The 21,744-nt window shown below is 37.3% G+C and overlaps 1 protein-coding gene across 1 annotated transcript in view; it reads left to right on the top strand.

The window, feature by feature from the left end:
* The first annotated feature begins 2,557 nt into the window (after positions 1 to 2,557).
* PRMT6 (protein arginine methyltransferase 6) overlaps positions 2,558 to 21,744 on the top strand; it is a 346,269-nt gene continuing 327,082 nt past the window's right edge. Inside the window, exon 1 of the mRNA XM_089396593.1 lies at positions 2,558 to 2,960. Within this exon, the coding sequence (XP_089252719.1) occupies positions 2,778 to 2,960 (183 nt within the window). The 5' untranslated portion in view covers positions 2,558 to 2,777. The remainder of the gene's footprint in view (positions 2,961 to 21,744) is intronic.

The following is a 21,744-nucleotide window of genomic DNA, read 5'->3' as shown; positions in this document are numbered from 1 at the left end:
GTTAAGTTTGAAGGAATATAGTTAATGGTAAATGTTGAGTATTAATTCAAGGTTAAGGTTAAGGTTAAGAAATTAAGTTAGATATATAAAGTAAAGTATTTAGTGTTAGTGATAAAGTATAAATTGCTAATTATCAAGAGAAGGTAAAACACTAGGTGTTATTGAGTGTCAATATTAAGTGCAATTGAGTGTCCAACAATAATTAATCTTGAAGTTAATGGTAAAGTAAACATGTTCAATGCTAGTGGTAAAGTGTTATATGTTATGGGTGGTCGACATTAAGTATTAAAAATAAAGGAAAACATTAAAATTAGGTCTTAAGAGTAAAGTGTTAAGTGTTGGGAGTTAAGGATGAAACATTGAATATTAAAAGGTTAAGGAGAAAACGACAAAGGTTGAGATTCAAAGATAAAGTGCAAAGTTTAAAAATTAAAGTTGATAAAGCATAGAGTGTTAGAAGTATGATGGTGAAAAGTAAGTTGTGCACGTGTCACATATCACAAATCAAGGTTATAAGAAAAAACATTAAATGCGAAAGACGTCCTTGATTATCTATTTGATTTAATATAATGCAAATTTCTTGAATAATTATCAATTAAAATGAAAACATTAAAGAAAAAAAACCAAAAAATAAATTCAATCTAGACATCATTTTTTTTTATGTTTATATACAATCCATAAAATGTTTTTTTAAGCATGAATGTCATTCATGTTCACTATTGAGTAATGTAAAAAGAAATCATTGTCAATAACGGCATTAATTGATCATTAATCATGCTACCTTTTGAAATCATCCTTCACACTCAAAAGGTTGATAAATGACCTATAAACTATGATGTTTTTGAGCCACATTTTCAATGCCACAACTATCCCCAAAATATGTTTTTTCAAAGAAAACATAATCACGGGAGGTCAAATAGTTCATTGCATATTAATTCTTTAACAATTTAGTATTAAAGCTTCATGATTCTTATTTTTCCATGAAGCAATTGAACCACATATTTTGCATTTTCAGTTTCTTTAACGTAAAATAGTCTTTGTCAAATGAACTTAGCTCAAGTGGTATGGTTCACAATTTGTGTCCCCAAGTAGTGTGGGTTCAAGTCTCCAGAGACATGTTGACCCTTATGGCATTTATGAAATAATGGTTCTACCAGGTGGAACAATGGTAACCGTTTCTACAAAGTTACCGATTGTGCCTAGTGGAATGTACTCATTACATTTAAAAAAAAGAAAGAAGATACATTAAAGCTTCATGGTTTTCACAAAGATAGTGAGTGCAACTATAACAATTCACAAACTATTTCCAATAAGCAGTGACACTATTTATGATTAGATATGTGATTATCATGGACTTGGTATATTCTTTTTGGTTTTTTTCCTTGTGAATAATTACCAAAAATAATTTAATGTCTTACACATTATGACATTGATTATTTATTGTGATATTTCATCATAATTGAAAAAATATATTCTCCCTAGTGAATAATTACGAAAATTAATTTGATGTCTTAGACATTATAATATTAATTAATTATTATGTTATTTTATCATAATTGAAAAATAAAATATCTTATATATCGAGATGGCTTTCTTTTAACTTTTCAAAATCAAACTTATTATAAGAAGTCTAATCAACAAAGTTCACACCTCATTATCATATTAGTACTTAACTTCTCTTCATAATATAGACCCTCACCAAACCCCTAAGCAATTTTGAGTTGTCACATTACTTTGACACTTCTATCTATTCAAAATGAATTAAAAGTCCTTGTCATTAATTCCCTATCGATAGAACATAAATGTTGATAAAAACCATTTCTTTAAGAAAATACAAAAAGAATATTCAAGGACATTGACAAGAAGATAAAAAAGAATATTCAAAGATGTTGACAAAAGCAATGAAATAAATCCTACTTAATAATTAGTTTACCAATATATATTGTCATGGTAAACATAATTCCTATCAAATATTACAAAATTCTTTATTACCATTTTTAAGAATTTATTAAATTTATACATAAACTTATAACGATATATTCACTAATTTTTTTTTTAAATTTTAGATAATTAAAAACAAAATTTTAATTAAAATAACACCATAAATATACAATGACTCGAATTTAAAATATTATATATTAATATATAATTGTTTTAATTTTTTAAATCTTAATAATAAAAATAATTTCAGAATATATGAATATTAAAAAAAAAATAAAAACAATGGTATGATTTTTGTGGACATTGAACTACTCTCTCACAACTCAATATTTCTTAAAAATATAAATATGGAGTATAATGTTAACTATGAAAGTTTTCCAAAAGAACCTATGAAAGTAAAAAACATTCAAAACAATAAATATTAAAGTACAACAACTTATCACCATCACTGTGAATTTGTAATCTTTTCAGTTAGCAAAAGTGAGACTCACACTGACAATTATCATGAGGGATCCTAATACCGTATAGAATCTTTAGGGTGTGTCCCTCTACTGAACTTTATTTTCAACTTTATAAAATTTAGGTATTTTATATTATATATAATAATATTAAAAACAATATTTTATTTGCAGTGGCATTTGGGGGAGCAGCAGAACGTCACACTGGACAGAGCTAAAATGCCGACGGCCGGACACTAACATTATTCTTCAACTCTGCAAACACCAAGCTTAAACCCTACATTCTGCAAACCCCAGTCCCCTTTTTTATCATCAGCAAATCGTTTATTGCTCCAGTTTGAGAGCTGAAAATCGGAGGGAACGACGCATAATTCAGAGATGTATAGCAACAACGTCCATAGGGAAATCGATAGACGAGGGGGCTTCAACACTGGCAGGGACAGATACCGCAGGGCCGTCAGAAACGTTCCGAGGGAGAGGGATTGCAGGCCTTATGGTGAACACGATGCTGCTTATTTCAGCTCCTATGCCCATGTCGGGATTCACGAAGAAATGATTAAGGTGAGCATTCTGGTTTGGCTCTGTTTTGAAAACTTAAATCTTATCTGTATAATAATGCTGGTAATGCCGCTGTGAAGGAATGCTTTGAGTTTTTAACACGAGAAAGTCAAGCGTCACAGGCAAATGGTCTGGAAGGGCTGTGTTTTGTTTTGTGTTATTCCGTGTAAATTCGGAAAATATGGGAAGAACGGGCATCCATTTTGTTAAAAACATAGTGCCGATTCAGAAGAAACTTTTTGCCTCCATTATTGTGAGCTATGTTACCAGAAAACTGACCAGTAGTCCTTTTTGTTGTGATGTTCTGGTTTATGTTCCGGTTCTCGTCCTCATTCTCGTCTTGAGATGACATTAGTACATTACTATTCAATTCAATTTTATATGCACATCAGGGATCACGAAGCACGTTTCTGATCTCCAAAAACCCTCCTGCCCCATTTGTTGTTCCGTTTCCTGTTTATGGTAGCACGAGATTGTGAGACCTTCATGTCCAAAATGACATCATAGGCAAAGGTCTGTATGTGCACTATGCTACTATAGAAAGTTGGCCAGGAGATCAGTTTTCATTGTGTGCAGATTGTCATTTTCATGCCTGTGTTGATATTCTCACATGACTCATCAATTTTATATGTAATTTAACCACAACTAGTGGCTATAGGAGTCTATGCACAGTTTAATTTTGTGTGTAATTCATGTTGTGTCCTTAACCAAACTAGTAGGTACAGGAGTCTATGTACAGGTTAATTTTATATGTAATTCATGTTGTGTCCTAACCAAAACCTTAAAAAATATATTAGTTTTTGGTTGCTTTGAAAATTTATTCACTTATATTGGAGAATACTTCATAGGATGCGAAAATATTGCGGTCTCCTAGCTCCTTTGTTTGCTTTTGACTTGCATTTGAAGAGTTTAGATTAGGCATGTGCTTGCCTTTGGGTCAATATTAGGGATGTGCACTTCTTGATGTGGTAGTCTGTACATGTTGTGTATTTGGCATCTTCTACGAGGGCACACTTGTTGAGAAGGATGGGCACTTGACATGTGGGGAGTAACCACTTTGGAGGAGGGAGTTAGGCACTTGGAGGTTGGTTGCTTGGCCTAAGGAGCATGTAACCACCTTACACATAATTTAAGAAGGAATGTTTGTGTTAAGAAACCATCGATCGGAGGGTGCACCATCTTCTATGAGTGTTTGACATGTGGATCTAGCTTGGAAGGTGCACCATTTTGGGGGTTAAACAAATCGTAGTTTGACATGTAAACACTTTTGCTATAGCTCAAAATGACACTCCCTTGAGTCCATTAGAGAAGTAATATAGAAAGAAGGTTGGAATGCAAAGATTCAGGGGAGTATCATTTTGAGCTATAACAACCCTACTCTAGGGAGTGCTCCATTTGGGGCTTTGTTTGTTGATCTACCTTAGGGTTGTTGTGGACATAGTGTTGGCGGGAAAAGTTCCCTAAGGTAAGGGTTGACAACCTCAGCAGAGCAGAACAAGAAAATCAACAAGAAGCAGTCAAACAAGCATGTCAAACATGTGAATTATTAAATGTGGACTTGGAGACTTACCTGAAGGTCCTACGTTTAAAGATGTTCCCGTAGGGTCCAAACCCTCTGCGCCCTCTAGAATCGAGCAAACTTGCAAATCAATTCAAAGAAGCATATACATGATATATAATTCAATGTGCGTACATAAAAGACATGTTAGATCATCACAGATAAACATAGAAATTACTATTCATGAGACAATAACATATCGGGAACAAGACATGACCTTCTTTACTGATAATCAACAATAGGTACAGGTAAGGTACAACTTGATCCAAGCCAAAGCACCAACGAAGCCTTCCTCCGTATCCGTCTAGCCCGAGCCACGAAGACAACTTCTCTAACAAGTGCAGGGAGATGCTATAAAGATGATGAACATCTCTGCAAAGGAAACAAGGGTTTCCATAGAGACTGGGAGTGCAAGAGGCACGAGAAAATCAGACTTGATCTGGGAGAAAAACAAGTATAATGTTGATAGCCATTCTCTTATGTGTCTTAGGCCTACCCAAGGTGTGTATATATACCACTTGAAATCAGTGAATTTAGTTGTGCTACGAGCTCCTATAGGTGGGCTCCCGGTAAAACTCGTGAACCCCGCATGAAAAATAGAAAAATAATTTATTTTTTCATATTTAAAAAGGTATACGCGGGTATGCAGTGACAAAACCCGCGTATGTACGTTCTTTTGAATGGGTAGAGTTGCATAGGGAATTTGAAATATTGTTTTTTAATAAAGGATCGAGTCTGCATGGGAAAAGGATGCCCATGGCCATACAAGAGCATCAAAATCTCCAGGAATGGCAAATGATGCTATAAAACCTAGTCCATGTTTTATTGTTGACCTCCCTCACCTCGATATATACAATTGGGGAGAGTGTCTTTGTTATTAATAGCTATTTTGTATCCTAGAGATTGATAGTTGGTGTGATGCTATCTATTTGGAGAATTTAGGAAGATCATGTATTACTAATCTTGTAACAAGGATTAGTGCTTGTGGGATGCTAGCACTAGGGTTGTTTGGTGTGTGAGATGCAAGTGTTGAGTATTCTAGCTTGTGGGATGCAAATTTGTGAATCTCCTTCAAAGCTTGTGTGATTCAAGTGGGAGATGTTGGAGTTTAACTTGTTTGAAAACTCCAAGAATTGGCTTGTAAATATTAGTGGGATGTCTTTCTTGGCCTTTCTATTGCTAGTTAGAAGTGTGTAGTGATTGTGGATGCCTTGGGTAGGTTTTGGAATGCATTGAAGAGTCCTTAACTAGGATGAGCTAAAAGGACTTGTTATACTAGCATGGGTTATGCTGAGGTATTGTACTTTATCTTCATTATTGTGATAATATGAAGTGTACCACTGTGTACCATTGTTATCATAAACTTGTGGTTGCGGATTTGATTTCTTTCTCACGTATTAAGTATGTTTCATAGTTATTTTAGTATGTTGATTCATTAAGACAATGAGGTTGAAAGCTATGTTATTGTAGCATGTTTAATGAAACTCTCAGATTTGATTTGTTGCTATTATATTTTTGCTATAATTGAAGTAATTATTAGATTTGTGTATTGAGATAGAGCTTGCCCCAAGTGTTGCTTAAATGATCTATCTTGAAGTCTTTGTTGTTTTTATTTTCTTGAGTTTGCTTAGAAGTAGTATTGGGTAGATTTGAAACTTCTTGCGAGGCTGCTAAAGAATTTAGTTTCAATACTAAGGTTAAACACTATGTGAAGTAGAGATTTGTGGCCTCATAGAAGCGAGAGATGAAAAATTTAGATTGGGCAAATTTAAAAAAAAACCACAAATTATAAGTGCCATGAAACCATCAAAGATAATTTAATCTTCACATGAAGATGGAGCACAATATATCTTTGTTTGAGAAATGGAAACATATACATTGCTAAGCTAGTTCTAGTTAACATTCAAGTTTTTGGATATTTTATTATTATTATGGTTAACTTTATTTTTTTAAAATACTACAAATATGGATGCTTGTTCCTTTTTGTTTTTAGGATTGCATGACTTGTATATATCTTATCCATATTTAATGTTGACTTAAATGTTATTCTTTTATTATATTATTTCATTTGTTCACGAATATATTCCACATGTTATTGCATTGCATTATGTTACAAATCTCATCTATATCATGTTGTAGAATGCACCTTAGTTTATCTTGCTACAATAAGGGCATAGTGACTTTGTTAGTGATGTAAGTCTTTAATTTTGGTTTTTAACTTCTTTCTTATTATAAATTAGGGTTTGTCTCCTCTCATATGTATCTCTCTCATCATTTTATTGATAAAATCAAATAATGATGAATGTTTATTGAGATATCTTTCTCCACTACTCATATTTGTTTGTGCAATACATCCTTAAGTGTGTAGGTGCGCCCATTTGTTTTCTTGCTTTTGACGATTTTTTATTTTTATTTTTATTTTTTATTTTTCACATTTCCATTATTATATAGGATTTCCATTTTGGGTATTGGAACACTACAAGTTGTTATTAGAGCATAAATTGAATGTTTTGCTCTTATTATTGGTGTTTTATTTCTAAAAACAAACAAATAAACAAAAACACAAAGGCGAAAAATCTCAATATGTGATTAAGGCATAGTTGCAAGAAAGCTTTAGAAAATTTGTAGAAGAGATGTGGAGGAAAAGGAACTAAACCCTTTTGGAATGAAAGGTAATACCCTTCCAAAATTGCATGTGCCATGGAATAATCAAAGACACAATTTTAATGTTTAGATGAAGATCCCATAATACAACTTTGATGGAGAAGTGGAAGTGTATACATGACTAAGCAAGGTCAAGTTAAAATTCAAGGTGCAAAATATAATGTGCTTGGACCTGCCTCCCTTGGCCATCAAGGCACTTCATGTTAGCTTATCTAGCTGCTTCAACCATGTTCTCCACTTCTTTTCACCTATAGGAATATGAGAAGTTGTTTGCTTGGCTTATGTTAAGAAGGGCACAATTGTGTGAGGGAGATCTTCATGCAAGGATGGTGATTTTCTTATGAAGACATGATTGAGGAGAGGGTGCTTTACCACAGGAGCAAGGTGCACCCATGCATTTTCTATTCTAGGAGAGATTCCCACACGCGTGGAGCACTATTTGAGGAGGCATGCACAATGCATTATTTTAATAGAGATTCCCTCTTGCATATGGCACACTATTTTGGGAGAGGTTCTTGCTTCAAGTTGTAATTATTTTGGGATAGATATTTCCATGCAAGGAGCAATTATTCTAGTGAATATTCTCACATGAATGGTGCATTCTTTAAGAGAGATTCCCTCTTTCATGTGGCGCACTAATCCAAGATAGATTCCCTCCTGCATGTGGTGTGTTATTCTGGAAGAGATTTGCATGAGCAAGGCATAGTCACTCTCGTATGGAGAGATTTTCAGTGCCATATATGGCAAGTTGGTGCTAGTTAAATATGTATTTGAGGCCATTCTATTTTACAAAGACTCTTTGGCTCACATTCCCAAAGATATACTGAAGAAAAGTAGAATAACCTACTTCAATTTTCTATGGATACAAAGCAATCACAAGATAGGTACACATCTAGCTAAATGATAGACCACAACCGCACCAAAGGACGAGGTTGGGAACTAAAACATATTAATGTATTTGGAATATCACTTGTAGCAAAAACACTTTGGAACCTAGTTACTAAAGAAAGTAAGCAGAGACTATTAACATACAAATATATAGCTCCAAAAACCATAATGTATTGCATTAGAAATGGAAGGAAAAGTATTACTAATGTCACCAAACAATGGAAAACTTTAACACTTACTTTTCCAGTAATTAGAGCTTGTTGCAATTGGAAATCATATGACGATTCCCAAGTTAGAATTGGAGTTTATGCAATTTTGGGATATGGTAATAAGGTGTTCTTGCTGAATTAATCTAACATTCACAAAATTTTAGTGGGTATATGTTAATTGATAAAAGGTGTCTTTTAAAACTCCTAATTATCCCACATTAATCATCAATCCAGGCAAGTCCTCTTATTCAAGAGTGTACACAGTATGTGGCTGCTATTAATTTAGAGAGTAATGTTTCCTAAATTGTAGTGTAGATCCTGACACAAGAATAAATGGATGCATCTAATAAACTCCAATTGCAACTATTAAAGGGAATATCAAAGCTCAATCCTCTACTGAAATCAAATCTTACAACGATTCAAGTAACAACATCATCAACCGAGAGCACAATAACAATAACTCACCTCTACTTAGCTGATTCGATCTAGATTATAATCAATCTCGATAAAGCAATCAAGATAGGAATGATATGAATTCTGAGAGTCTAAGAGCAATAATCAAACTCTTACAGATGATTAAATCAATGTAATGCACAATCTAGATAATTCATGTTGTAGTAAACAAAGCTCAAATCAAATGATAGCGCTGTAAATTATAAATAGAACATACACTACTTCGATACAAGAAAGCAATGAATAGTTAATAACATAAACTCACGGAAACAGGAAATTATCAAACCAACCAAGCTCTAGAAGAATAAAAAATATAACACAAGAAAGTAGTTAAATCCACCAGAGGCCAGGCCCTTAGCCACCAGCGAACATTGTTAAATTACTTGAGATAATGCGAAGGAACAACAACTTCAATTATATATTAATCATCGAACTTAAGTAGCATTACAATGTAATCGCGTTCTTCAACAACTCAAGTCTGTAATTAAATTTACAACTTGAAAAATAACAGAGTTCTCCCTTTCTTCCTACAATCACTTCATTTTATAATCAGAAAGGGGTAAAGAGTAAATGGTAAATGTGATCCCTCAGGATCTCCCGATCCTGAGGGATTTGCAACCGATTTCTATCTTCAGATATCTTTCCTATTCCGCGCTGATCCTTCTGATTCGCTCTCAGCCTTATCCGCAACCGGCGCGTTCCTTCCTATGCTTGTCGGATTTTGGGGAGATCCTGAGGGATTTGCAACCGATTTCTATCTTCAGATATCTTTCCTATTCCGCGCCGATCCTTGTGATTCGCTCTCAGCCTTATCCGCAACCGGTGCGTTCCTTCCTATGCTTGTCGGATTTTGATGTCCCAACGTCAGGGGACAAAAATCGTTCCTTTTGTTGCTTTCCTGCATAAAGAAGGGTAAAAGTTAGCTAAATCGTAACTGCAAATAATTCCTTCATTTTTTACCATAATCCCTCAATATATCAGCGCATTAAGATATGAAAAAGATAAGAATCAATGAAAACGATGATGAATTTAATAGCAAATACATACCCATTTCGTAACTCAACATACTCCCCTACTTACCCTGTTTCATGTCCTCATGAAAAGCAAGTAATTCTGATAAAGTGCAGTTAAAGAGTAGGTTGGAGAAGGGGCATCAAAAATTGGTTTGAAACCATGATGTTGAGCTAAGAGCACAAAAGTGGGCCCTTCCTTTCCTTCAGGAAATTCATAGATGGCCCTGTAACCTTTAGGAGGATACTAAATGATGGGGCTACAAAACTGACATCCTAACCAATAAGGTCCTTCTCTTAAAATGAGGCTGCTATAAGTGACAAAACGGGCTGCAGCTGCTTTAAAAATTCTGTAATTAAATGGGTCTCTATCCTGCACAATACTAGTAGAGAGCGTCAACCTAAGCTTGGATGCAACCAAAGAACTTTTTTGAATGGATTGAAAATATGATACCCTGTTTTGCACAATCTCTTTATGAATAGGCCCTAAAAAATTAATCACCCCTTCCCTTGTCATCAGACTCTTGTGGTTGGCAAGCATTTGCAAAGGGTGCTTGGGTTCACTTCTTACCCAAAGATCCAATCCATGCTTGTCTTTGGAATGCGTTATGAGTTTTGAACCATTTTAGTTGATTGACTGCAAATGAGATAAAGGCCTGAAATTGAACATCTCCCACAAATGGGTTGGGGTTCTTTTCCACCTCATCCTTTAATACAAAATTGTGCAGGTAAAATTCACAAAGCAACCTTTGAACCTTTACACCATGCTGTTTGCAACAATCTATAAAATCTTCAACTGTTTTTAATTCAATTGGTTTTCCAGCTCTCACGGCTTTAATTTTTAACATCAAGTATCGTTCTAACAAAAACGAGGCATAATTAGTGGCGGGAGCCCTACATGCCAAGACATTTGTATATAATGAGCAGATGGTGTCTGTCTGAGCTATGACCCTATCTAATCTGAGCTTGATTCTCTCTATTTTCTCTTCTGCTTTTCTGTACCTGTCGAAGGTCTCGCTCTCTGTTGCATTCATTTCCCGAAGCTGCCTCTGCAACTCTTGATATCTTTGTTGGGAAACAGTTTCTTGTTCAAGCCGTTCTAACGCGAGCCGAGCCTGTGCTAATTCTTCCTGAAGATTCAGAATAATGGGGTCATTGTGTGTCATGATGTCTTTAGCTTGTATGCTTGTCTGAGTACTTATGCTATGAGAAAGGATGTGTTCTGTCTGAGTCTCTTTATTATGGGAGGTCCAAGCCTCTGTCTGAGTAGCCATGCTGTGAGAGGGTACATCCTCTGTCTGAGTAGCTATATCTATGAAAATTGCATGTTGTTCTTCTTGAATGATGACTGGTTAAATGGGTATGGGCTCGGTTTGAGTCCTTGTAGACCTCTCCTCATGTGATTATGTTTGTACCAATTACAACATTGCTATGCAAGAATGAAAACAACTAATATGATCTGAGCAAATAACCAAGAACTCCCCACATGCAAACAAACACAATAAACTAACCAAGCGAATCTTTAGTGGGAAAACTTCAATATTAGAAAAGAAGGACTTTTGCAGGCCATCCTTAACCCGATGAAGCGGAAATGCTACGATCGATCAAAGTCGTTGGCATCGTTTTCACAGTACACAGTAATGGATTACTTACTATAGAGTATTTCTATGATTCCTATAAGTACATATATTGTATTCGGTTCTAGAATTTGTACCACAATTGCTCTTCCTCCTCTCTACAATGTACATAATTAGTAAGTTACTTTTAATTTATTTTGTCTGCAATATCATCGGTTGATTGCATATGTATATCAATATATACAAGTATTTATCACTATTATATATTTATCATTAACATTCCCGCTAATGGAATACAATGTTGGATACTTTTTATCCTTATCTATTATTTTATGTTTAAAGCAATTATCATGAATAGTTGGTCTCAAAATCACTTAAGGTACTTCATTGACAACTTTGAAAGCGTGATAGCCTATCGTGATTGACAATTCACACTAGCTTGCTTCACCAACACGAATTGTAGCAGTCAACTTTTCTCGCAAAGTTATGTGGAACCCGAGAATTAAAGTGTGCAAAGATTTGCTAGTTTGTTTGTGCGGAGCTATGTGGAACCCGAGAATCAATGTGCGAAAGTTTGTTAGTTTTCTCGTGTGTGGAGGTTTGAAATCTTTGCACAAGCCACAAACTCCCCCACACATTGTTGAATCCCTGCCGCCAAATTCCAAACATCCCTCTTTGATTGCACATTAATATATGGAGTGAAGATGATGGAGGTTGCATCAGTCTGTTTGATTTGAGTGAGGAATTTCTTCGTTGTACATATTGGCCTTTGGATTTTGTGGAAGATGATGAAACACTTGCAATTTTGCTAGCCTAGGAGACGAGTTTCATGCTAGGACATGAATATTTGAAGCATTTGTTGTCCATCGACTTTTGAATATGCGCTGCTTGTTGCAGGGTCAAAAAATTAATGTTGAAGGTTCTTTATTGATTTGTTGAAAGGCCGACTCATTTTTTTCATATCCTTTGAGTATTTTACATTTTGTTATCTGGAAATATTATTTAACATATCTTTGGAGGACGAGTCTTTAGTAAGCGGATTAACAACCAGTCCCCATTGAATTCGTGGTTGTTGCAGATCGACATCCGTTTTAGTTCAATTCACATATCACTAGCTTGGTAACTAATTATTTCGATTGGTTTGTAGCAAACAACCTCGATAAGGCAAGAATTACAATCTTTAACAAACGTTTCTCTTGAATTTGCAAAATAACTTTTGGACATTCGAAATAATTGATGAATTTGTGTCGTCGTGCTGATCCAAGCATATAATTTGTAGTTGATAGAGTCACTACCTGTTGGATGTACATCCATTGCCGCAAATCTAGAGGAAGCATGTCCCGCTTCTACAAGATTTATAGATCATTATCATGAAATATTTATGTGCTTTAATTTAAAGTCTGTGCATATTATTTAACACAACTTCCTTTGTGGTGGTCATCATGTTTTAGAAACACACTTAAGCCTTTAAGCTTCTATTTTATCGTGTAAAATGCAACTCTCCTTGAATTTATTAGAAAATTCCCATCCGTCTAGTGAATTTTTTAATTATCCATTGATTGCATTAATGTTAAAGAAAACGAAAATGAGATGGCCACCCTACGTGGCATTCATGTTTGATTTTGTAACCATTGCTGAGCTATTGGGATATTAATTAATGATTATTCCCACTGTGCTTCCACGTGGCCAAAACTTCATGTAGTTGTGCGAAACAAAGGTTATGCAGGAGAGGGTATGCGAAGAAGAAATGATGTGTTCGTTCCTTTGCACACCTTTCTCAACTCATATATGTATTTACAACTCCTGCCATTGTATACATATGCACAACTCGATCAATGCTTTTATGTTGCTCCACTTTGCTATTAAATAAAGGTTGAGCCCTTCCCCTTATTTATTGAGTAGGTCGAGAAATCAAATGCATTGCTTCCAGTTGGCTGATGTTGAGACAAATCAACAAGCTTCTTATTTAAGTCGAGCAAATGATACAGATAAGGGATTGTCTTAGAAATTCAAGTTCTTGCTAAGCACCACTGCTCAATGATGGAATAGGCAAGCAGTGGGCAGGTCTCCATTTGTGGCATTCATGGTAGGCCTCCATACGTGAGATGGCTACGCTACATGGCATTTGTGTTTGCTTTTGTAACCATTGTTGAGATTGAGATATTGCTACGTGGAGAAAACTTCATGTCATTGAGTGGAACAAAGGTAATGTAGCAGAGGGTATGTGTGGAATAAATGATGTGTTCATTCCTCCCCACACCTTTCTCAACTTGTATACGTATTCACAACTCCATTATTGTAGACATATTAATATTAATATCCTAACAACAAATAATAATAATTAAGAAAAGAATCATACCCACTTAAGCAAATTGTTTCATGCGTGATGGATGTTTTAACGATCTTCATCACTAGGTGAACTTGAGTGCCCTCTCAGGGACACACACAACAATCCATTTGTTTATTTTGGTTATGACTTTCTGTCATGGATTATACTTACACTTCCTACACTGTTCAATTACATATCCATCAAAAAGGCATTTATATAATATAAATATCATATTGGCTGCCAGTTTCCAATCATGAGGATGGCATAAAGTTGTAAATTTTTAGGGTAACAAAAATAATTCAAGTTTAAAGAACTAGAGTTGTTAGTTACTAGCTATCTACAAGCAACTTTCATCATCATCAAATATTTTTTATGAACCCGACGACTTTGTGTTCTAGTTCCTTTATGGGTGACAAACATATTCGCTCACCAATTATGTAGTGTTCCTTGTAGAAATTTCTTGCCTTTATAAAGGAGTTCCCTAAGTTTATATTAAGTTGTCCAGAGATAAATTTCTTTAAACAATTTTAATTTAAGAAAATATGCACAACAGTCAACATGCAACAAAATACCATTTTCCAAGGTCCAAATTGTTTTATTCAATACTCAAAAATTCATTTACAACTGATATATAATGATGAAAACAAACTGGAACAACTCTCTATCTTTACATCTCATATACACAATATACAATACACAAACAGTGAGGGAACAAAGAAACCTAGGAATTTGCCACAAGGAGACAACCTTCAAATACCAATCAAAGATGAAGTCGAACCAACTAAATGACTTAGAAATATCAGCCTCAAATAAATGACAATGCTTCCCTTAATTGTGGAAAAAGGGACCACACAAATCTGAAGGTATACCTCGCTCTCTGCCCAATTCGTTCTTAGCTCAATACATCCTTTACTCAGCTAAAAAATATTAGGATATTCGGACACATATGAAATAGTTAAGTATAACTTGGTCTAGTGTAGAGTTAGGTAAAGTGTGTTTCTTTACTATGTACTTTTGTAACTTACAATCTGACAATCACGATATGTTCTAGACATGAAGTGATCCGACGATTCATTCTCTCTTCGGCATTACCAACACTCGATCCGTGGTTTAACACCCGATTGGTCCATGATCTCTATTTAAAAAGCATGGAGGGTCATTTGTAGGGTGACCGTTCATGAGAGAAGCTTATGTAATTTTTTTTCTTTTATTAATAAATTGCTTGAAGTGGTTGCATTGGCTCAGGCCGTGGACTGTTTGCCTCTTTGAGGGTTTTAACCACGTCAAGAAGACTGGTGTATTGATATGTGATCTATTTGTGAGCGGTGTCCTTTGGTGTTTTATCTGAGGAACTTACCCTGTAAATTCCTACATGGTATCAGAGCTATTTGAGGGCCACATCTGTTGGTGATCCAAATCCGAAGCCGATACAAGTGCATGCGGCTGCCGTTTCCTAGATTTATTGTTTTTGAATGCTTTCGGGCCGAGAGGACTGCTCTGTTGTGTTAGGAGCATCTATTCCAGTGAGGAACCCCTTTCGTTTCATGCGAAAAGGTTTCGGTAGCCCTAACTACATCATTTTTAAGATCTGGAGGTATACAGTCTTTATTTGCCGTTTTAGTTATTCTTTTTTTTGGTCAAATAAGAGTGGATCTTTCTAATAACCGAAACAGTTACATTACATATTATAAGGTAAACCAAACTTCCTTTCGTTTACCAAAAAATGGCCCACGTGACCTAACTGAAGTAGAATTGGCTTGAACCTTTAACACTTGGAACCAACCCCATAATCGGTATATATGGCTAACCCAGGTAAAATAATATTAAAAAACACCTGACCCCACTACCTAAAAGTTCGAAATTCAAAATAATTACATTCGCGACCATAAAAAGGCGGTTCCGCATTCCCGATACATCCAACCCTCCACCATTGATCATCCCTTCGTTGATCCAATGGTTTACATATATTTTGGGTGGACATGTAGCTTGAGGAATACCTGCCCGAAAAGTGGTATCCTCTTCCTTCTCGCTGCTGCGTGTCGCTTGCCAAGTGGAATCGGAAGCCATCCTCTGAATACCAGTTCCCACTTATGCCCCTTCCGAAATACCACTTGTGGTATAAGAAACCACTTCCTCGCGAAAGGACTTTCGCGCTTTACCGCCAAGCGATGACCATCGATCCACCCTTCGGACGCTTCTCGCTCCTTGGATGGATTTACGATGGATTTATGCTTAAACCCCATTTTCTCTGCTTTTCGCTGAATCACTGTGTATCCATTGATCCATTGAATCACTGTGACGAACCTGCCACACTTCCAGAATCTGTCCTTACGCCCCTGCTTCCTTCGTTTTCCTCCTCTGATCTCGACCTTTCCCATTGTTCCATATCTTTGGCAGCCTGACCTAGACAATCCTCTAACAGTTTGCCTGGGGGTATCAGCTCCCAGACGTACCAGGTGTCCCTTTCCTTTTTAATCACACCTTCGTTCGCCAAATAATCTGCTACCATGTTAGCTTTTCTTTTCACATGGACAAAGCTTACAGTTTTTAGGATTTGCAGGTGGGAGTAGATACAGTGAAATATTTGCGAGAGCCTCCAGTGTTTCGACACTTTATCCAGTGATGTACCATTACATATTTTCTTGGCTGCTCTGATAATCAGTTTTGAATCTGCTTCAATGATGACATTATGAGAATCTAAATCCACCAATATTTCCAAGCATTGCTCTAGGGCCATGAGTTCTGCCATGTTATTAGTTGCCTTTCCCAAGTGGCCATGAAAGATTTTCTTAATTTGACCCTATTCATCTCTTATAACACCCCCAAAACCAGCTAACCCTGGGTTGCCCTTAGATGCTCCATCTATATTGACCTTTAAGAAACCATATGGAGGAGGCTTCCAAATGTTTATATCTGAATTTATTTGGCTCACTCCCTTGATAATGCCCTGTGGGCTTATGGATTGAAGACCCAAATGTAGAAGAATACTCGCATCTTGGGGCAGAGGAGGGTCCTTAGGAAGTGTCCTCAATAGGCTGCTGACTGTGTCTTTGAGCTGCCTTAAAATTTGGTCAATTATGTGTTGTGGCTTGCTTGCTTTGTTCTTGAAGATTCGACTATTGCGCTCTTTCCAGACATTCCAGATGACAAAGCCTGGAACCAAGGTCCAGGCTCTATTAATAATTTCATTCCTTGAGAAGTTTTTCCTCCAATTCTTCAAAGTATTGGAGATGCTGAGTCTGTCCCTATCAGTTTGCTTAAAGATTGAGGCCACCCATTCCCACACGATGGAGGTGAACGGGCAGAGGTTAAGAAGGTGATCCATCATCTCCTCTTGTGAGTCACAAAGGTAGCATTTGGAAGGTCCAATGAATCCTTTTTTCAGGAGATTCTCCCAAGTTAAGATTTTCCTATGATGAACTAGCCAAATAAATAGTTTTATTTTCATCCAGTGGGGGCTCTGCCAAAGATTCTTCCAAACTTGATTAGGATTAGGATAGTTAAATCCTGTTACTACCTGTTTAGCTTCTTTGAGATTAAAGTTTCCTTCGTTGTTCTTTCCCCATCTTAGTTGGTCAGGCAAGGAGGATACCAGAATTCTCCTATGCTCTAGATCTTGGGTAAGAGAGTCTGCCTGGGCCCTCATAGGACTCTCTTCATTGTGGCCTAGATCCTTCCAAGTTCTCCATTTTCCATTGTTCCTTTCCTGGTCCCAGAAGTCTTTTACCATAAGTAGACCTTTGTTATCTGTGTCATTCTTGAGAGCTGCTAATTCATCCTTGTACAAGTTGGGTTCCTGCTGCCAGTTATCCTCCCAAAATCGTGCTAGGTTCCCAGCTCGAATTTCCCAGAAACTATGTTGCTGAACAATACTTTTATTGTCCCAGGCAAGGTTCCAAATGTGGGAGCCCTTTATGTGCCCGGACATTCTGATGTGATCTTTCTCTTGCCAATTTTTTGCATATTTTTCCTTCCATAGCTTAGCCCAGGGAGTAGCCGATTCCTTGATCCATCTCCACCAAAGTTTGGCTCCCGAGACCTTGCTGATGGTTTCCAGATCATGAAGCCCCAAGCCACCGTGGCTCTTAGGTTTACAGATCTTGTCCCATGCTACTAAAGCCCATTTCTTTTTTACCTCTCCTTCGTCCCATAGAAAGTCCCTTTATATGCTCCTGATCTGCTGCTTGACTCCTTTAGGAGCAGGAAGAGTTGAGAACATAAATATGGCAATGGCCTGCAGTACAACTTGTGTGAGCACAAGGCGCCCTGCCAAATGTAAAGACCCGCATGTTCATTTTCGGATCTTGTCCTGCAATTTATTTACAATTGGCTCCCACACTTCCTTGCTAAGGGGTTTATCTGTGAGAGGTATGCTGAGATACTTCAAAGGTAACTGGTCCCTTTGAAACCCAAGAATTCTGGTGATATTACGTTGAATAGCAATGTCAGTGTTAAAGAAAAAAACTTTTGATTTGTTGAGGCTTACCTCTGTGCCAGCAGCCATAGCAAAATCGTTCAAAATTTGTTTGATCGTTTTGGCTTCCCTGACAGTGGGTAAGCCTTGCAGCATTGTGTCATCCACAAATTGTTGATGTGTATTTGCCGCTCCATCCAAGGTGAGTTTGATGCCCTGGATTCTTCCTTCAGCATTAGTTGTTTTAAATGCTCTACCAAGCCCTTCCATCATGAGAACAAAGAGGAAGGGTGAGAGCGGATCCCCTTGCCTGAGACCTCTGGAGGGTGTGAAGAGTCTTGAAGGAGTGCCATTAAGCAATATGGAGAAACTAGTCGTGGTGACTAGTGCCATAACCCATCTTATCTAGTTGTGGTCGAAGCCATAGGCTTTTAGAACTGCCCTTATATAAGACCAGCTTAGCTTGTCATAAGCTTTCGCTAGATCTAATTGAATGATCATACCAACTTGTTTGCTGCTTTTGAGAGAGTGTACCACCTCATGAGCTTGGATAATATTATTGAGGATTTGTCTTCCTTCCACATATCCTATTTGCTCCTCTGAGATGAGAGCTGGTAAAAGTGGCTTGAGTCTATTGGCTATCACCTTGGAAATAATTTTATACACCACATTACATAAGGCTATGGGTCTGAAGCCATCTGGAGTCATGGCATTTTCCTTTTTTGGGATCAAAGCTATGAAGGAAACATTAAACGCCCTCAGTACCTTCTTGGATCTTCTTGAGTCTTCCACCACCTCAAGGATATCCTGTTTGACTGTTTTCCAACATGCTTTGAAGAAGTCTACATTAAACCCATCTAGGCCTGGAGCTTTTCCATTTTGCATTTCATTGATCACCTCACTAACCTCCTCTTCTGACACTGGCCTGTTAAGATTGTGGTTATCTTCTCTGGTGACCAGCTGAGGGATGTACTGTGTGAAATGGTTGATGAACCTGGATCTGTCCTCCAGGGGCTCCTCTGCAATACTGAGGAAGTGTTGTACAAGGAGAGATTCCATGTCTTTGTGAGAGAAAATTTCTCTCCCTTGAGAGTCTTTGAGCTTTGTAATTCTGTTGTGTGCCCTGTGATCCATGGTGGATTTGTGAAAGAACTTCGTGTTTCTTTCTCCCTCTTTTATCCACTGTATCCTTGACTTCTTCCTCCAGAAAATCTCCTCTTGTAAGCACTGATCTTCCCATTCTTCCTGCAAAGTTTCAGCTAGCTTTTTCCGCTCCTCGGTAAAGCCCTCTGCAATGTTGATCCTATTGATTTCCTGGAGTTTCTGCTCAGCTTCTCTTTTGGCTTTGAAGATATTTCCAAATTCCTTTTTGTTCCAACTTTTAAGCTTGGCTTTGATATGTTTAAGTTTCTGTTGGAGCATGAACATTTTGGTGCCTTGAATGTTTAGATCCTCTTTCCACCATTTGTCAATATTACTGTTGAATTCAGGATGAGAGAGCCAGGCATTCTCAAACCTGAAAGGTCTGTTTTTTGGTATGCCCATAAAAGTGGCTTCCAGCTGAACAGGCCAATGATCCAAACCTCCAAAGGGAAGAATAGAAGTTGTCATGGTCGGGCTTGAGAGAAAGAGTTCCTCTGAGATAATAAATCTGTCTAATTTAGAGGCGACTTATGAAGCCCCTCCCCTCTTGTTGTTCCACGTGAAGGTCCTATTTATTATTTCCGTGTCCACCAACCCCATATTCATTATGAAGTTTTGAAAAGCCATGGAGTCTCTACTTAGCTGCCTGTTGCCCCCTTTTTTCTCTGTAAGAGATTTTATCATATTGAAGTCTCCTGCAACGATCTAGGGCATATTAGGGTATCTTGCTCTTAGTTCCTCAAGGGAGGTAAGAAGCTTGAATTTATCTTCTTGCTTTTGAGGGCCATATACATTTGTGATCATGTATATCTCCTTATCCCCTAAAGGTTGACATACCAAAGAAAGATAGTTCCTAGATGCCTCAACATCTAGTATTCCAAATTTTTGTGGATCCCACAGCGTGAGAATCCCCCCCGCTGAGTTTTTTGCTTTAACCTCTAGATATTCATACTTGATTAGCCATTTATTATGTATTTCTCTAATCTTATCCATTGAACATTTTGTCTCCTGAATAAACACCATATCTGGTTTTTCTTCTTTTATTCTATTACTGAGATTTCTTTGTTTCCTTCTACTTCCTAAGCCTCTAATATTCCAGGTTGTGAGCTTCATTAAGAAAGATTAGTAAAGGAGTAGTTGGTAAGCTCTTTCATCTTACCTGAGTTAATCAATAGTTTTCCACATTCATTCAACAACTCCTTTTGTCTTTTTCTTCCTCTTTTCTTACCTGGGTTCTTCGGAGATAGTGCTTGTGTCTCCTCCATCATTTTGACCCCTCTGTATCCCTAGCTTTCATGATTTCTTTTGATTCCATTTCCTTTCGATTGTGATCTCCGTAGGAATAGCTGTTGAACCCTGTCATATTCCTCTTTTGGCAGGGAGTCCACTCCTTTGGTCATTCCTTATTCCAGAAATTTTTCTAGATCTATATTTTCCCTCTCTAGAATCTCCTGCAGTTCATGGTCCTCTGTTCCCGCCTCACTTGGAGTCATCTCATGGTCCTTATTTATCTCCATCATGGTTTCTATGATTTCTTCCATGCTTTCATCTCTTTCCTTCTCAGTGATAGTGTTCTCCATTTCCTGGTTTGTTTCTTTGTTTCCTTCTTCTTCTTCAAGGATCTTGAAGCTATTATGGCTCGGTTGTTTTTCCTCATTGATCTTCTTTTGCGACCTTTTTCCACCTTTCCCTTTGCCCCCCACCTTGGTGAAACCCTCAGGAGTTTTATCCACCGTGGTTTTCACATTTCGTTCCATGTTGTTTGTTGGGCAGTCTCTATATAGATGCCCATGCTCATGGCATTTGCGGCATCTAAATGGGATGTGCTCATAGTCCACCGCCTGTACCCATTCTTCATCATATACTTCTAAAATTATCGCTTTCGGAAGTGCTCCTGATAAGTCCATTTCCACACATATCCGGGCGAAGGAAGTGTATTTTCCTTTCAGAGTCGCATCTGAGATCTTTAGAAAGTGCCCTAGCTTGTTGCCTATTGTTTTCAGAGATTCCGGTAGCCAATAATCCAGAGGAAGGGAGTATAGTCTGATCCATATTGGTACCGATATAAATGTCTTGCGTTCCGGAACAAAGTTCATCATCCATGGCCGCATGTAGAGGCCTGCTGCAGCATAGAAGTATGGTCCTTCCTCGAACACTCTGTCTTTATCGTCTAGGCTTGTGAATACTATTGTGAAAAAGCCCTTGGATCCCAGATGAAGGTGTATTTCCCCCTTTGGCTTCCAGTGGCTCCTTATCCATATATGCAACGCCCTCTTCGTTGGCCATATCCCCATGAATTTGCATATGACCGCATGTTCCGTCATATGATCCCTATGTGCTTGAATCGCTGGGTCACTTAAGATGACCCGAGGAATGATATTCGACTTAGGTTTGCAAACCCCAGCTGTCTTTATAGAAGTGGGTTTTTGACTGCTGCCCCCTTTATCCTGTTCCTTACTGGTTTCCTGTTGATCCCCTTCCTGTGCTTGATGTCTGTTTCCTCCCAATATGTCCGTGTTACTTGCCACTGTTGTCTTCTCCA

The sequence above is a fragment of the Pinus tabuliformis genome, chromosome 1_2, assembly GCF_031772625.1.
Source record: "Pinus tabuliformis cultivar Carrire ecotype Pingquan chromosome 1_2, CPIR1, whole genome shotgun sequence".
NCBI lineage: Eukaryota > Viridiplantae > Streptophyta > Pinopsida > Pinales > Pinaceae > Pinus > Pinus tabuliformis.
The sequence above is the reverse complement of the archived record's forward strand: the minus strand, read 5'-3'. Positions and strand labels throughout refer to the sequence as shown.